At 62.9% G+C, this 15288-nt stretch overlaps 2 protein-coding genes across 2 annotated transcripts; one reads left to right on the top strand and one right to left on the bottom strand.

Annotated features, from left to right (window-relative positions):
• Nucleotides 1-450: 450 nt before the first annotated feature.
• LOC116498231 (bone morphogenetic protein 8A-like) lies at nt 451-9999 on the top strand. The gene is made up of 7 exons (XM_032202490.1): nt 451-871; nt 6071-6263; nt 6672-6820; nt 7307-7501; nt 8070-8149; nt 8417-8527; nt 9845-9999. Exons 1-7 carry the CDS (start codon nt 451-453, stop codon nt 9992-9994), a joined length of 1299 nt encoding a protein of 432 aa, XP_032058381.1. The 3' UTR covers nt 9995-9999.
• Nucleotides 10000-11278: 1279 nt separating this feature from the next.
• On the bottom strand, nt 11279-14973 carry PPIE (peptidylprolyl isomerase E). The gene is made up of 10 exons (XM_032202135.1): nt 14929-14973; nt 14708-14806; nt 14583-14626; nt 14057-14083; nt 13631-13712; nt 12979-13079; nt 12518-12641; nt 12259-12444; nt 11676-11818; nt 11279-11583 (listed from the first exon to the last, which is right to left on the bottom strand). The coding sequence occupies exons 1-10, from the start codon at nt 14957-14959 to the stop codon at nt 11515-11517; spliced, it is 906 nt and encodes a 301-aa protein (XP_032058026.1). The 5' UTR covers nt 14960-14973; the 3' UTR covers nt 11279-11514.
• Between the last annotated feature and the right edge of the window lie 315 nt (nt 14974-15288).

The following is a 15288-nucleotide window of genomic DNA, read 5'->3' on the forward strand; positions in this document are numbered from 1 at the left end:
GCCTGCAGGGGTGGGTGCCCATGGGTTTGGGTGTCTGGGGGTAGCTGCCCATGGGTTTAGGTGTCGGGTTGGGTTTCCGTGGGCTTGGGCACCCATGGGAGGATGGTGCCTGTGGGTTTGGGTTTCTGGGGGTCGCTGCCCATGGTCTTGGGTGTCTGGGGGTGGGTGCCCGTGGCTTTGGGCACCCGCAGCGGTGAGCATCCCAGGGCCGGGTGCCCGTGGGGGCGGCTGCCCAGCGGCGCGCCCTTTGCCCCGGGGGCGGCCGGGCGGGGAGCACCGGGGCCGGGGCGGTGCCGCCGGCGAGCCCGTCCCTTTCCCTCGCCCCGCCGGGGCGGACCGGGGCCGGGACCGGGGCCGGGGCCGCGCGGGGGCCGCTCCGCACCGCACCGCACCGGGGCGGCGGCGGCGGGGGCGGGGGGTGGGGGGGCGGCCCGGGGCGGCGGCGGTGCCATGGGGCCGGGGCGCGGGGCGGCGGCGGGCCGGGGGCCTCTGGGCGCCCTGGCGCTGCTCTGGGCGGCGGCGGTGCTGTGCCAGCTGGGCAGCGGCAGCGTCCTCCGCCGCCGCCTCCACGCCGCCGGCTTCCTCCAGCGGCGGCTGAGCGGCGGCGAGCGGCGGGACGTGCAGCGGGAGATCCTGGCCGTGCTCGGGCTGCCCGGGCGGCCGCGCCCGCGGGCCCCCGCCGCCGCCCGCGCCCCCGCCGCCGCCGCTCCGCTTTTCATGCTCGACCTGTACCACGCCGTGGCCGGCGAGGAGGAGGCGGAGGAGGAGGAGGCGGTGTCGCGGCCGGTGCTCACCGGGCTCAGCACCCAGAGCCCCCCGCCCGGCAGCGTGGTCAGCCGCGCCGACACCGTGGTCAGCCTCGTCAACATGGGTGAGCGCGGCCCCGGGGGGCGCGGAGGGACCGGGGCGCACGGGCAGGACGGCGGAGGAGGGGAGCGCACGGGCGGGAGCCGAGACGGGAGGAGCGGGGCGCACGGAGGCACCGGGGCGCACCGAGGCGCACCGAGGCACCGGGGCGCACGGAGGGACCGGAGGGTACTGAGGGACCGGGGCGCACCGGGGAGTACCGAGGGACCGGGGCGCACTGGGGCGCACGGGAGCAGCCGGGCTGTCCCGGGGAGCGGCGCACTGCGGGACGCGCGGTACCCGCTGGGCGCACCGGGGCGGACCGGGCAGAGCCCCCCCGGCCCGGCACGGAGCGGGGCTGCGGCGGCCGCGTTACCGGGAGCGGAGCCGGGAGTGGAGCCCAGCGCCTTGCAGCGGGTGCCCGGCTCGGCCGTCGGGGCTGGCAGCGGCACCGAGCCGTTTGCGCCGACGGCCGCGAGCATCCGTCGCTCGCGGGGCGCTCTCCCGGTGCCTCCCTGCTCACAAAGCCCGTTCCGCACACAGCTCGGTCCCGTAGCGGCGGGAGGGGGCTGCGAGGGGCCCGGTGGCCGCGGGCTGGGGGCGTGCGGGGCTCACTCGGTCCCTGCTGTGGATGGCCCGGAGTTGGGGGGGGGGAGTCCGAGATTTCCCCAAGCGGCAGCCACCTCCTGAGCCTCCCCCGGCCCCCCGAGCACGCTCCCCACCATAACGAAGCTGAGAACCGACGGGGCGGGCTCGAGGGAGCCCACCTCGGCCCCCCCCATTGAGTGGGTGCACACGGAGCGGGACGTGCAGGGGGCAGCAGCAAAGGGGACGCAGTGGGACACCGAATCCCGGCTCAGAATAAAATCCTCAAGGTTGCTAATTACTGCTGGAATCCTGTCGGGCTGGTTACGGAGCAGTGCCGGGCTCCAGCACCGTCCCATTGCCAGACAGCTGCGAGTGGCAGGGAGAGCAGAGCCGTTTCCAGCCGGCACCCCCGGGGCCATGAGCACTGGGACAACTGGGGTCCCACTGGGGCATCCAGCGGGATGCCCAGCCCAGGCTTTCAGGCTTCTTCCCTGCCTCTGCTCTTTGCTTTAAGGGGTGTCCATGTGGGCATGTGCCCCTCTCCAGGCATCATTGGCCAAGCATGAGGTTTTTGGGGGGCATCTGTGCCACGGCTGGGGGTAGGGGGGTGTCTGCAGGCACAGAGCTCTGACCTGACCTGGGAGCTGCAGACGTGGCCAGGGCTTGGGGCTGGCTTTAAGGAGCACGGCCGGATTCGGCTGCTGCACCATGGTTTGCAAGTGGCAGCAATGGGAAGGAGAGCACCTCCTTGCCACGGCACCAAGGACCAGATGGGGCTGTCCTCCCCTGCACCCCTCCAGGCCCCTCAGGAGAAGGTACGGGTGAGCGAACAAAGACCACAGAGGCATCTCCCAAGTCCTCGCCATCCTTTCCAGCATCTCTTCTGCTGTGTTTGGCTGTGAAGAAGCCAGATAGCCCCGTGGGGCAGCCCTGGTGCTTTGGGCACACAGCCCCCAGCTGCCTCTGTAGCACTCCAGGGCAGGGCGCTCAGCACATCAGGGGCGGCCAGGAGGTGGAAGCTGGGGCCTCGGATCCCAGCTCCCCTCAACATGAGCACCGAAAAGTGCTTTAAAATGAACAGGTTTGGCTACAGGCACAGCCGGTGGGTGCCTGGGAGGAGCGGTGCTGGCCCAGGGGTGCCCACGCCGCTCCCCTTCCTGGTGCTCCTGGAGCAGCAGGGAGAGCTGGGGCACAGAGTTTCAGCCTTCAATTTGAATGGCTTTGAATTCTGCGGCTTCATGAGTCCCTTCATGTTAATTAAATAATACATTATTTTTTTTTGTGGGAGAAGGCTAACTTTAATTTGCATGCATAATTCTTTGCACAATTATCCTGATGGGACATGCAAATGGGGTAAGTCAGCGCTCCATTAGGCACCTGGACCGCTCTGCTCCCACCCGCGGAGCCCTGTGTGAGCCGGGCATGTGCGCGGCTCCCAACGGCACGCCTTGGGAGGGGGACACGCCAAATTCCCTGTCCCAGTTTGGCCAGGCAGTGCCTGTGCCTGCCGGCCAGGGCAGGACACACAGCCGGGGGCTCAAGCCCCTCCAGGCCATGCTGCGTGGGGCAATGGGTGGTGGTGGCACCTTGGCCACCTTCGGTTGGGTTTGGTGGCCACGGGTCCACTCGTCCCAGCCCAGCTTTGGGAGTTGTACCAGCCCCAGCTGGGCCATCATGGGCTGAGATTGCAGCAGCGGGATGCGCCCCCGTGCATGATGCTGGTGCTCTGTATGCACCCACGGTGTGTGTTTTAAAGGGGGAGATCTGCAAATAAACTCCCTGGGGTCCCCCTTTGGCACTGAACTCCTCTGACTGCTTACAGCTGCGGGAAGTGGTGGGGGTGTAGGCGGGGGCCGAGGCAGCCCCCCAGGCACATGCAGCAGGGCGAGAGGTGCCCTTTGCAGAGCCCTTGTCCCACGGCTCTTCGGAAGACGGAGGTGTTCACGGGCTGGAGCAGGAGCCCAGCTGCATTTGCAGTGCTTGGGAGAGCTCCTAAATCTCTCCCTGCTTAGGAAAGCCTCTGGAGGTTATTTTTTTCCTGCTTGCAAGTGAAGGACAGCATCTTCCTTGCATCTCCTTTAAAATTATTTTAAGATTCAGCGTACTTGATGTGGTTGAATATCCTGGCATTTCCTTTTAATTTAGTGTCTGAAATGATCATGGGGACCATTCAGAGCAGCCAGGACTAGTAATTACGACTGATGCGCAGTTTATAGAAACACCGCGCACACAGAAGGTTTGCAGGGAAGAAGTGCAGCTAAAAATAAGGTGGGGAGCGAGGAAAAGGCGTCCCCATCGCCCCGCGCCTGCCAGCCAGGAGGGGAGCGGGGGCGCAGGGCTGGGCACGCAGCGGGGCTCAGCACGGCAGGAGCTGGTCAGCCCTGCTGCCATTTTATGTGGGTTTATTTGCTTTTCCTATTATTTAAGGGCTGGGGGGGGTGCACAAGGCATGGCCGTGACGTTCATGGCTGGGGAAAGACGCAGCAGCCCCGAGGGGTGAGACGGTGACGGCAGAAGGAGGGGGCACGGAGAGCAGGAGCTTGGGCTGGGTTTTTTTAGCGTCCCATCCGCAATCCGGATAATCCGCCCACAGGTAATTGCGGGGTGGCGGCGCGGCTGAGCCACCCTGGAATCAATAGCCGGGTGCCCAGGCTGAGGGGGGGCCCCGTGCCCGTGCCCCCCCACCAGCAGCAGCCGTCCTGCCTGGGCAAAGGGCACCGGGTGCTTTCGGGACACGGCGCCTGCTCCCCCATGGCTGGTTCATCATTTTGCACACGTTTATAGCTTTGCCCAAGACAGCAATATTAAACCTCACTGAGCATCAAACCATGCTGCTGTTTGCCAATTGTCCCATCCCCATCGCCTTCACCCTGCTGCTGTATGCCCCTGTCAGCACAAGGGAGGACAAATTTTGGCCCTGCCCTTCCGAGGCTGTGCTCCAGCAGCCGGTGAAGGGGGCACAAAGCAGGGCTTTGCCTGCCCCCTCCCCGCTGCAGAGCAGACGCCTCGCCTGGAGCTGCGTCCTTGTGGCACGGCCGCAGAGAGCACCTCGGTCCTGTCTGAGAACTGCCACTGCCCTTCCCTGGCTGCGTGGTCATAAATCAGGTGGGGTGAATTTAAATGATTCTGGTTAAAGCCTCTAATTGCAGCTGCTGAGTGTGTTTGAAGACCTCAGGGTGGGCTTTATGAGCCCCCGCTGCATCGCTCATTGCTCCCTGCGAGAAGGGAGCTGGGTTTGGGAGGGCTCTGCCCGTACCTGGCTACAGACACTGCTGCCACGCGTTGTGATGGTCTGGGAGAACACAAGGGGAATGCAGTTCAGTTCTCCAGGTTCCCTGAGGATGTCACCAACACGGAGAAACCCAGCCCTGGTGCTTTGCTGTGGCTGTGGGCAGCCGGTGAGGTACCTGGGTGACCCAAAGCACCCGAGGGCACCAACCTGGGGCTGGTGGCCCCACGGGGCCTCACTCCAGGTGCTCACCAGCTGCAGGGGGGGAGATGACAGGGACTGCTCAGTTTTTTCATGGGGTTCGAAGGGTTTTACAGAAGCAACGAGGCAGCAAATGCTTCAGCAGGACCTCTTGCAGCTGGGGCACACTCAGCTGCCCGCGGTGGCTCGGTGCAAGGAATGGAACCGCACAAAAGGCACCAGCTCGCGGGGGCTCGGACAGCTGGGGGCCGGCACCCTCAGCCCCAGGGCGGCTTCCAGAGCCCACCCAGGGCAGCGGGGAGACCCTGGGCACTGCAATGGGCTCAGGGGTCCCCGGTGTCCCTGGGATGCGTGGGCCAGACCCGGCTCCCGGTGCATCCCCGCGGCACCTCCCGCGCAGCTGGCGGCCGGCGGCAGCAGGAAGCGCTCTCCGCATCCGCCCCGGGCTGCCTGGCCCCGTGCTTTTTTTAAAACATAGCTTGTGGTGAGCCCAGTAGCTGGAGGGAATGTGGTGTCCTGTTTTGTTTTCAAAGCAGAAACAGAGGAAAAAAAAAAAAAAAAGACGGAAAGGTCTGTGGATGCATAATTAAAATCTGAACATTCGGTTTGAAGAGAGGCACTGAGATGCCCCCATGTATAGAGGCGGGGGTCAGCTTTGTGGTGTAGTACGTTTGGGATGTTCCCCCCCGGAATTGGTTAAAATTTGCATTTAAACATGTCCGTTTAATTATTTATTTGTGTGTTTGTTTGGTATAAGTGAGCACCAGCTCAGATTTGTTACAGTTCTCTTACGCCTGAAGCAGGAGGAGCTTTAATCACTTTAATTACGTTCAGTCATGGCAGTCTGGAACATTTTTAAAGAACAATTTGAAGAAAATAATTACATATTAGTGAAACTGTGTGGGGATGCCTTACCGTAAAGGAACACGGTGTGTTTGTTCTTTACGGACATAAAAAAAAAAAATACCTTTTTTTTTTTTCCCAAAAAGCACCAGATTTCTGCAGAAAGGAGACACTCGGTAGAAAGTGAGGATTTATTTTTGCAGAGCAGTTGTGTGGTCAGTCAGAGAGGTGGGATCCTGCAGCAGAGCTCAGTGGGGCAGGGCACGGGGTCAGCGGGATTTGTCCCTGAACTGGGGGGACGTGGGGCTGCTGGGACCCGAGGGCTGCGGGCTCTGGGGGCTCCCTGACCCCTCTGCTCTGCAGTCGAGCAGGACCGGGACACCTCCTCCCCGAAGCCATACTGGAAGGAGTTCAGGTTCGACCTGACGCAGGTGCCCACGGGCGAGTCGGTGACGGCCGCCGAGTTTCGCATCTACAAGGCGCGGGGTGCCACCCGCCACGCCAACAGCACCCTGCACATCAGCATCTACGAGATCGCAGCCGAGCACTCCAACAGGTGCGGGACGGGGACAGGGACGAGGATAGGGATGGGATGGGGACGGGGATGGGGATGGGGACAGGGATGGGGCCCCCAGCCATTGCCGACTCTGGCACTTGCCTCTCCCAGCGCCGTGGCAGTGCCGAGGGCAGCAGCCGTCCCATCCCACAGCCGTCTGTTCCCACGGCGTCCCTGGGCAGTGACACACCCGGCGTTTTGGCCGGGCGGGGAGGGCGCCTCGCTTTTCCCAGGGCAGCTGCCAGGGTGTCACCGGCACACACGGCACGGCCGCGGGCGCCATCCTGACCCTGCAGCGCCGGGATCTGCACGGGCACGGACAGCGGGGAGTCATTTCTGTGACCGGCCGTGGGCTGACGTTGCCTTTGGGTGCTATTACTCATGAGCTTCTTTCTCCCCATTTCCCAGGGAGTCCGACTTGTTCCTGCTGGACACCCAGGACCTGCGCGCGGGGACTGAGGGCTGGCTGGTCTTCGATGTCACGGCCGCCAGCAACCACTGGTTGGTGGATCGGAAATACAACCTGGGCCTGCGGCTCTACGTGGAGACGGATGATGGTAAGCTCAGCTGCAGCGTTTGGGGCCAAATCCCCAGGAACAGCAGGGCCCGTTAGTGAGGGGTGGGTGGCAGCAGGGCTCAGCTCTGCAGTTGAGATCCCAGCTGCGGGCATGGAGGTGGGCTGGGGGGCTCCGGGGGGCTCCCTCCCTGGAGGGGTTCTCGTGAGGCTGTGGGTTAACCCTCCTGGCACTGCTCCTGCAGAAAGCTGTGGGTGTGATGCTGAGGGCGCAAGGCAGCGCAGGATCAGTGCCACAGCCCCATCCCGCTGCGGTGGTGACAGGGAAAACCTCTCGCTTGGCTCTCGCTTGGCTTTTCTCCCAAGAGCCTGAATCGCTGTTCAGGACCTTGGCATGGCAGTGGCCGTGCAGGATGAGGCCCCGCCGCCCCCATGCCATGCACCAGGGCTGCAGAAACCGCAGCACCCCGCTGCAGAGCTCCCCCTGCACTGCGCCTCCCTGCAACCTGCTCCTGCTCCGTCCCTGCAGGGCTCAGCGTCGACCCGGGCTCGGCCGGGCTGCTGGGGCGCCGGGGGCCCCGCTCCAAGCAGCCCTTCATGGTGACATTTTTCCGGGCGAGCAGCAGCCCCGTGCGAGTCACGCGGGCAGCCAGGGCGCCCAGGAGGAGGCAGCCCAAGAAGACGAACGACCTCCCGCACCCCAACAAGCTGCCGGGGATCTTTGGTAAGAGCAGGGGGGGCAGCCCCCAGCACGGAGGGTAGGAGGGGGCCTGGCCAAAAGCATGAGGCTCTGCTCTTGCAGCCGTGAAGGGCCCTTCTCTTTGCGCCTTGTCCTTTCCAAAATCCCTCTGACAGCCCGGAGGTGCAGCCCTGGGGGGAGCACAGCGAGCAGTGGGGCCATTGGCAGATGGGGGGCACGGTGGGTCCGGGAGGGCACCCTTGGGGCAGCCTGCTTTTGTGGGGCTTTCTGGATGATGCTTTTTCTTGCATCGTTCCCTCATTTTGGAGCTGCCCCAGGAAGGCATCACGACCCTGGGGAGCCACTGGGGCAGGAGGGGAACCCCAGCATTTGGGGCACTTGGGAACACCCCAGAGCTGTGAGTGGCACCAATTGACGCCTCCCCTCATCCCAGTGGTGGAGCAATACCTCCAGCCTGCTCTGAAGCTCTTTCCCTCCTTTGTAACAAGGAGGCTCCCTCAGAGTGACCCCAGCCATCGGGGCTATGCAGCCCCAGGGTTTGGTGGGGCCGGGGAGCACCAAGCACTGACGCTGCCTGCCCTCTTCCCTGCAGATGACGTCCACGCCGCGGACGGGCGCCAGGTCTGCCGGCGGCACGAGCTCTACGTCAGCTTCCAGGACTTGGGCTGGCTGGTACGGACCCGCTCCCCCCGGGAAGAGCCATGGCCCCCCACCCGGCCCTCATGGTGATGGGCAGCGGTGGGAGCAGCGCAGCCGTGTGCCGGGACCTTATGGCAAACGACCTGGCACGGCCTGAACCCCACAGTGACCCTGAACAACTCTTCATGTGGTCCTAAAATCAAAATAAGCCCGGGGAGGTGGCACGGGGGGGGGTGCAGGTGCTGGAGGAAGGGGCTCAGCAAGCCCCCGGTGCCCCAGCACGAACCCTTTTCCTTGCAGGACTGGGTGATCGCCCCACAGGGGTACTCAGCCTACTACTGCGAGGGGGAGTGCGCCTTCCCGCTGGACTCCTGCATGAACGCCACCAACCACGCCATCCTGCAGTCCCTGGTCAGTGCCGGGGCTGGGTGCTGGGGGGGGGGCAGCTCCCAGCAAAGCGTCTGGGGGTGCGCACGGAGCTCAGAGCAGGAGGGCTCTGCAGGGTCGGCTTGGAGGCAGGACAGGGAGGGTTGGGCAGCGCTGGCGTCTCCACTGCCCGGTTTTCTGCCTGGCATGCTCCCACCCATGGGAAGCAGCGAGGATGGGGCACAAGCAGGTGATTTCCCTGGGGTTAGCACCCCCTGGCAGCTAGGGGGGATGCCCCAGGGGGGCACCCGGTCCCGGACACCAGGAAGGGGCAGCGTCGTGCCCGGGCACCCTCCTTGTGCGCAGGCTGCAGCCGAGGCCCCATGGCGTGAGGCTGCGGCACAGAGCCCAAGCGCTGGGCTCAGCATATTCCGAACAGGAAAGCTTTAATGCCCCATTTTCCCAAATCCACCCCGCATCGCAACCCGTGCTTTAATTTCTGGAATTTCCTGACCTGTGAGTGTTTGATTTCCCAATGGCAGAGTCACGCCGACTCTGGTGCTCGCAGTTAATTACAGGGAGTGCCGAGTCCTCGGCCGAGCCTTTGAAGGTGTCTCCTGGCGGGGTTCATTTTTATTTTTATTTTTTTTTTGCATGAACGAAGCTGCCAGAGCCCCCCCGCCAGCTGCGGGCACCCACCCCTCACCTCCCAGCCCTGGGTTCTTCCCGAAACGGAGCCGCTCGGGCGGACGTGAATCACCTGGCGCCCGGGGCCAGCCCTTCTGGGAAGCGCTGGGGACCAGGGCGAGCGCGCCGGGAGCCGTGCCAGCCCGGCCAGCGCTGCAAATAGCAGGGTTTGACAGCAAAACACCGGACTTCCGAGCTGGGAGAGCTCAGCTGGCCCCGCAGTAAATGACTCGCACATGTGGGGCGAGGCCGGGGGGGCTGCGAGCGCTCGGCAGCCCGCGAACCTCCCGGCACAGCGCGAGCATGGCACGGGGTGCCCCAGGCTCCTGAGGGGGTCCCGGGCTCCGTGTCTCGGTGCAGTGCAGAATTCGGGGGTGATGCTGAGCCCCAAAGGGGGGGCAGCCCTATTGCAAGCCTCCGTGCTGCCCCGAGGGGCTGCTTGCCTAGCTGAGTGTGAGAAGAGGCCAGGAATCCCAAATTAATGAAGGGGCTGCCCAGCCCGTGCGGTGCCACGAGCCCTGATCCAATATAAACTGCAGCAAGGACTGCCAAGGGCTTAGAATAAATATTTTTACGAAGCACTAGGAATAATCCCCCCATTCACCCGGGCTTTTCGCAGGTAAGAGCCGGGGCTCTTTGAAGCCTGACCCGCGCTCGGGGCTCCTCTCCCCCCAGGTCCACCTGATGAAGCCCGAGGCCGTGCCCAAGGCGTGCTGCGCGCCCACCAAGCTCAGCGCCACCTCGGTCCTCTACTACGACAGCAACAACAACGTGATCCTCAAGAAGCACCGCAACATGGTGGTGAAGTCCTGCGGCTGCCACTGACCCGGCCCCGAAACCTCCTGCGTGTGCGGGGGGCTTGCTCCACGTGCAGGGCTTGCTCCCGGGGCTGGATCGCAGCAGAGCCCATCGGTAACGATACTGATACCCCACCACCTCCCTCCCCTCCCTTCCCCTTCCCGGACGTGGATGTAAATAATATAAAACTTTTATTCTCTTACCACACTTAATGAGAGCCATCCCTGCCATACATGCATATATAGAAGTATATATATATAGGAGAGAAAGAGGATTTGTGGCTGGTGACGTGTCTGGCCCTGGCGGATGTGTTTTCCTCGGGCGCTGCAGCCTCCGGTGCTGGTGGGGGCAGATTGGGCTGGGGGGGCGAGGGTAGGGGAGGCAGCTCTGTGCCCGTGCACATTCAGCTAACCCAGCTCTAACCAGCGCCTCCACGTCCCTAAACAAAAACAGCGTCAGCCAACCCAGTAGCTGGCTGACTAACCCGCTCCTGTTTACTTAAAGTTCACAAAACTCAGCCAACGGGGGAAAAAAAAATCCATATTGAGCTACGACACTGTTATAAAATAAACGCCTAGTCTGGAAAATAAACACGTAGTTTCTCTTGCTGTTTGTTTTTTAATAAATGTCACGGCACAGCAGCGCTCTGTTCTGCAGGCAGGATTTCGCAATGAAAAAATACTCACAATCAGCTAAAATTGTACCTATTTGCTTGAAACGAAGCCCCGTGGAGGTGCTGAGACGCGGGCTGGGGCCGGGCTGCGTCTCCCTGCCTTCATCGGCGGCTGCTTGTCGCGGGCTCACAAGGGGCCCACGGCCACACGCTCCTATTTGCACGGTTATTTATTTGCTGTCTTCCAAAGGAAACGGCCTGGCCTGTTCCTCAGCTCAGGTACCTGAGGGACCTTGCATCACTAAACAAATAACGGGCCTGGTTTAGCCACAGGCAAAGGAAAGAAAAAAAAAAAAAGAGGAAGCCCAATATACCCAAATCACCCCCTGCCTGGTGCTTCTTTTCCAGTCCTTGTTCTCCCACTCTAAGAAATGCCCCCGGGACAGGACGGTGCTGGCCACGGGGCCGGGTGGCAGCAGGGACCCGTCTCCCCCCGCTGCTGTGGGGGCAGGCTGCCGGGCACTGGTCCTGGCTCCGAACGCAGCAGCGATGGGATCAGCTCCGTTCTTCTCACCCCAGCACGGGCAGCCTGCCCTGCCGCTTGGATTTAGGCACCAGATTCGAGATGAGGGCAAACATTTCAAAAGCAACGCCCATCCTCAGGCGGTGAGAATTCACCAGCTGGGGCAGGCCCTCGGTATTTTTAAAACTAGCTTTTATTTTTGTCAAACAGTCTTCACAAAGCCGATGGCAGGCTGACCATGCCCCGTGGGGAGTGCCGGGCGGCACAGGCGCGATTCAGCCGGGGCGGGCGCGTTGCTCTGGGCTCCCCGCAGCGCCGTCCGTGGGCACTTGGTGCCGAGCCTCGCAGGGAAAGTTGGGCAGAAGCACAGGGGCCAGGGGCCAGGACCCCCAGCCTCCCCCAGCGCCGGGGTCACACGCACTCCCCGCAGTCGGAGATGATCACCTTCTGCTTCGGCTTCCCGTCCTTGGTGCCCTGAGCCTTCAGGAGGAGGAGAGCAGGAATTAACGGGATGGGAATTGAGACGTGAGGCTGTGGGCAGGGAGCGGGCATCACCCTGCTGGGAAACCAACCTCGATCTGCCGCACCACGTCCATGCCCTCCGTCACCTCGCCGAACACCACGTGCTTCCCGTCCAGCCAGTCTGTTTTATCGCACGTGATGAAGAACTGGGAGCCGTTGGTGTTCGGGCCAGAGTTTGCCATCGACAGCAGCCCTGTGATCAGAAAGCACAACGTTACAGCTGGGGTGGGAGCAACGCGCTCTGCACGTGGGCCAGTACTTAACCAAAACCCATTCCCAGGCCCTGCAAAACCCTGCCAGTTTTAAGAGGGTCTGCAAGCATCAGAGGAAAGTGATAGAGAGCATTAATCTCTTTTCAGTTGTGGCAGTAGGAAAGCTGTCTGGAGCTAAGCCTGCTTGCTTTTTGCTACTTGTCTAACGCTTGTAGTTACACTGCGACAGCCCTCCTCTAAAATCCAACAGCAAAGCAGCTTTGAAACTCTCCACGATACAATAGTGGAAATTAACGGTGCACGGACAGAGAGCGCTGCACTTCTGCCTGCTGAACGCCAGAGGCAGACGACAGCCTGGCCGTGGTGGAGGCGTTTGGCCACCGCAGACCTTCACTGCACAGCCAGGACGAGCTGTCCCTACCCGGCCCCGTGTGCTTGAGAATGAAGTTTTCATCATCAAACTTCTTCCCGTAGATGGATTTGCCTCCGGTGCCGTTGTGGTTGGTGAAGTCCCCGGCCTGGCACATGAACTGGGGGATGATGCGGTGGAAGCTGCTCCCCTTGAAGCCGAAGCCTTTCTCGTGGGTGCAGAGGCAGCGGAAGTTTTCTGTTCGGGACAAGGGGCAGAGGTGAGCGCAGCACCACAGCCTCTGCACCCGAGCGGCCGACCCGCTCCTCACCTACGGTCATGGGCACCACGTCGGAGCGCAGGAGGATCTGGATCCGCCCGGCGGGTTTGTTCCCGATCTTGATGTCCATGTAGACCTGGGGGTTGGCCCGGGCCTTCTTTGCAGGAGGCTCACCCTGGGTAGGGGAAGAAAAGACGAGCGGTGGTGCCCTGCTGCTCTGCCACCCGACAGCCAGCCCAGCCCCGCATCCCCAGCTGGCAGTGATGGTGCAGGCAGCAATAGCTCCGAAACTCCCCGGAGGCAACACAGGCAGCAGCAGTGAGCCCCAGGCCCCTAGGGGCTGCTGCAGGGCTGGTCAGAAACCTGTGTAAGTTTTTTGGGAACACGGGGGCTGCCTGGGGCCACCACTTGCTCCTCCTGGCTCCCACTTTGGGCAGGACCCAGCTGGATGTGGCGATTCCCCAGACCCGTGACACACAGAGGGCACAGATGGCTCCAGCCATTCCTCCTACCTCCTGTGCCTCTTGTTTGGGTGCCTCTGTTCCTCCTTCCTCTGTGTTCTCCTCCAGAGTCTTCCCCGAGAACTTCTTCAGCCATTCGTCATCCGACCAGACTGTGACAGCCAAGGAAATAGTTGGTGCAGGGTGACAAAACCCACGGCCACGTGTGACACATGGGTCAGGGCTTGGTGTGGCTCTGGCAGCAGCGGGATCGCAGCCAGGGCACAGGAGCATGCAGCTGGCACGGCCAACCAGGGCAGTGGGCAAGTACCCCGCCACATGAAGAAATAAGGGACCGAGCCAGCAATTCCTCCAGGTAAGGCAAGCCTGACGGCTTCTCACTGCCAACCACCCCACGCAGGCATTGCTGGGCACAGCCTGGGCCCCCTGCATGTTTCAGACATGACCAGACATTCTGGTAATGATGTCCAGCCCAGCACGTGTACATTCATTTCATGTGCTCTGTTACAGAGCGTGAGGGCAGCTGGAAGCACAGCCAACAGCACATCTGCCCGTGGGACCAGGGGATATTTTTGGTGATCAGGATGCTGCTCAGGCTGCCCCAATGCCTGGATGGGAGGCAGAGTGCTGGGAAAGCAGAAAGGCTGACGCACCAGACTCTGAACGTCCCTGGGGATTCCTCCTTGCCAGGACACCAACTCACCCGGCCTGGATGATCCTTCTTTAATTCGCATTGGCTTGGCCAAGTTCACACGAATTGTCCTGCCGAAGAGCTCAGACTCATTCTGCAGAGGACAAAAGGAGAACAAAGCCCACCACAAGGTAAAAACTCACCAGGGCCTTCAAATCCCTGCAGAGGCCAGAAGAAAACCGCTTGCTTTCTCTCCCCGCTTCCGAGCATCGGAGCGAGGGCCCCACAGCTTGGGATCTACACCGAGACCGCAGGCAGAGGTGGAGCAGGGAAGGGCACGATGGTGCTGGGCCTGATCCAGAGCAGCAGGGAGCCCGGCCCGTGGCACGCAGGGCCCACGCCGGGAGCATCGCCCTGCTCACATCCACAGAGAGCTGCCCCGGGCTCTGCCAGCCGTGGGGAGACCAGCGCCGGGTGGTGCGGGAGCAGGCTCCGTACCATGTTGTCGATGGCTGCTGCAGCATCCTGCGGGAAAAGCAGAAGGGAATCGTTACAGCCACTTCTTCTTCCCTCTAAAGGAAAGCCTCGGCACACACGTGCCCCTGCAGAACATCGCCACAGGGCTGTTTTTCTATGCCCCGTATGCCCCAGGCTGTGAGAACCCACGGACCTCGCAGGGGCCGTATCTGAGGCAGGGTCTGGAAGCACCTGAGGGGGTTTTCTCCCTGACCAACCCATCACACCCGCTTGGGTAAGACCCTTGCCCAGTGACACCAGTATTCGGGAGGGGAGAAAAGCCCCTGTGGGGGAGGCCTTGGGCAGATTATGGGACCGCAAAGGAACAGCACCGCGTGGTGCCCACCAAGCAGAAACCCACAGGGAGCGGCCGCGCCTCAGCCCAAGGGAAACCCGGGAGCTGTAGGGGACAGAGGGGACCCCCGGGCCTGCCATGACAGCAGCACCCAGCCCCGGACCCCGCGGGAGGAGGACATGACCCCGGCTCTGCCGCCCCCTCTCCTCTCACCTCCGCCAGCTCGAACTCCACGAAGGCGAAGCCGCGGTGCTTCTCTGCGGACACACAGCGCTCAGGGGGCGGCCGCCCAGCCTGCGGGACGCCCCCCCCCCCGAGCCCCGAGCCCCGGCACGCACCGGTCTCGTAGTCCAGCGGGATCTGGATGTCGGTGATGTCGCCGAAGGGGATGAAGGCGGCGTGCAGCACCTTCTCGTCCACCTCCTCCGCCAGCCCCCCTGCGGTCGGCACCGCGTTAGAGCCGAGACGCCCCCAACGCCCCCACAGGACCCCCGCATCCCCGCACACGGCCCCCGCAGCCCCAAACAGCCCCGCACAAGCCCCCCAGAGCCCCACGCACCCACATACAGCACCCGCTTGGTGGCCGCCATTTTCCCCGCACCGCCCCGGAACCCTGAGGCGGCTCCGCCCCAGCGAGGGGCGGCCGCGGCCATTTCCCGGCAGCGGGGCCCGAGCGCGGCCTCCCCGGGCACCCGGAGCGGTCCCCGGCTGGGTACCGGGGAACGAAGGGAGCCGTGAGCCCAGCACATCCAGCCAAAAGTGTAAAACACCCCGAACAGCAAAGCATTGCCTCGCCTGCACGCTCGGAGCAGGCACCCAACTGCATCAGCTTCTCGTCAGGATCACCCCTGAGACCTTCCATTAGGTCCCCTCTGGGTTATTTTTGTGTCCCAGACCCCAATCAACCCCAACGTAATAA

Source organism: Aythya fuligula, chromosome 23 (genome assembly GCF_009819795.1).
Source record: "Aythya fuligula isolate bAytFul2 chromosome 23, bAytFul2.pri, whole genome shotgun sequence".
In the NCBI taxonomy this organism is placed as follows: domain Eukaryota; kingdom Metazoa; phylum Chordata; class Aves; order Anseriformes; family Anatidae; genus Aythya; species Aythya fuligula.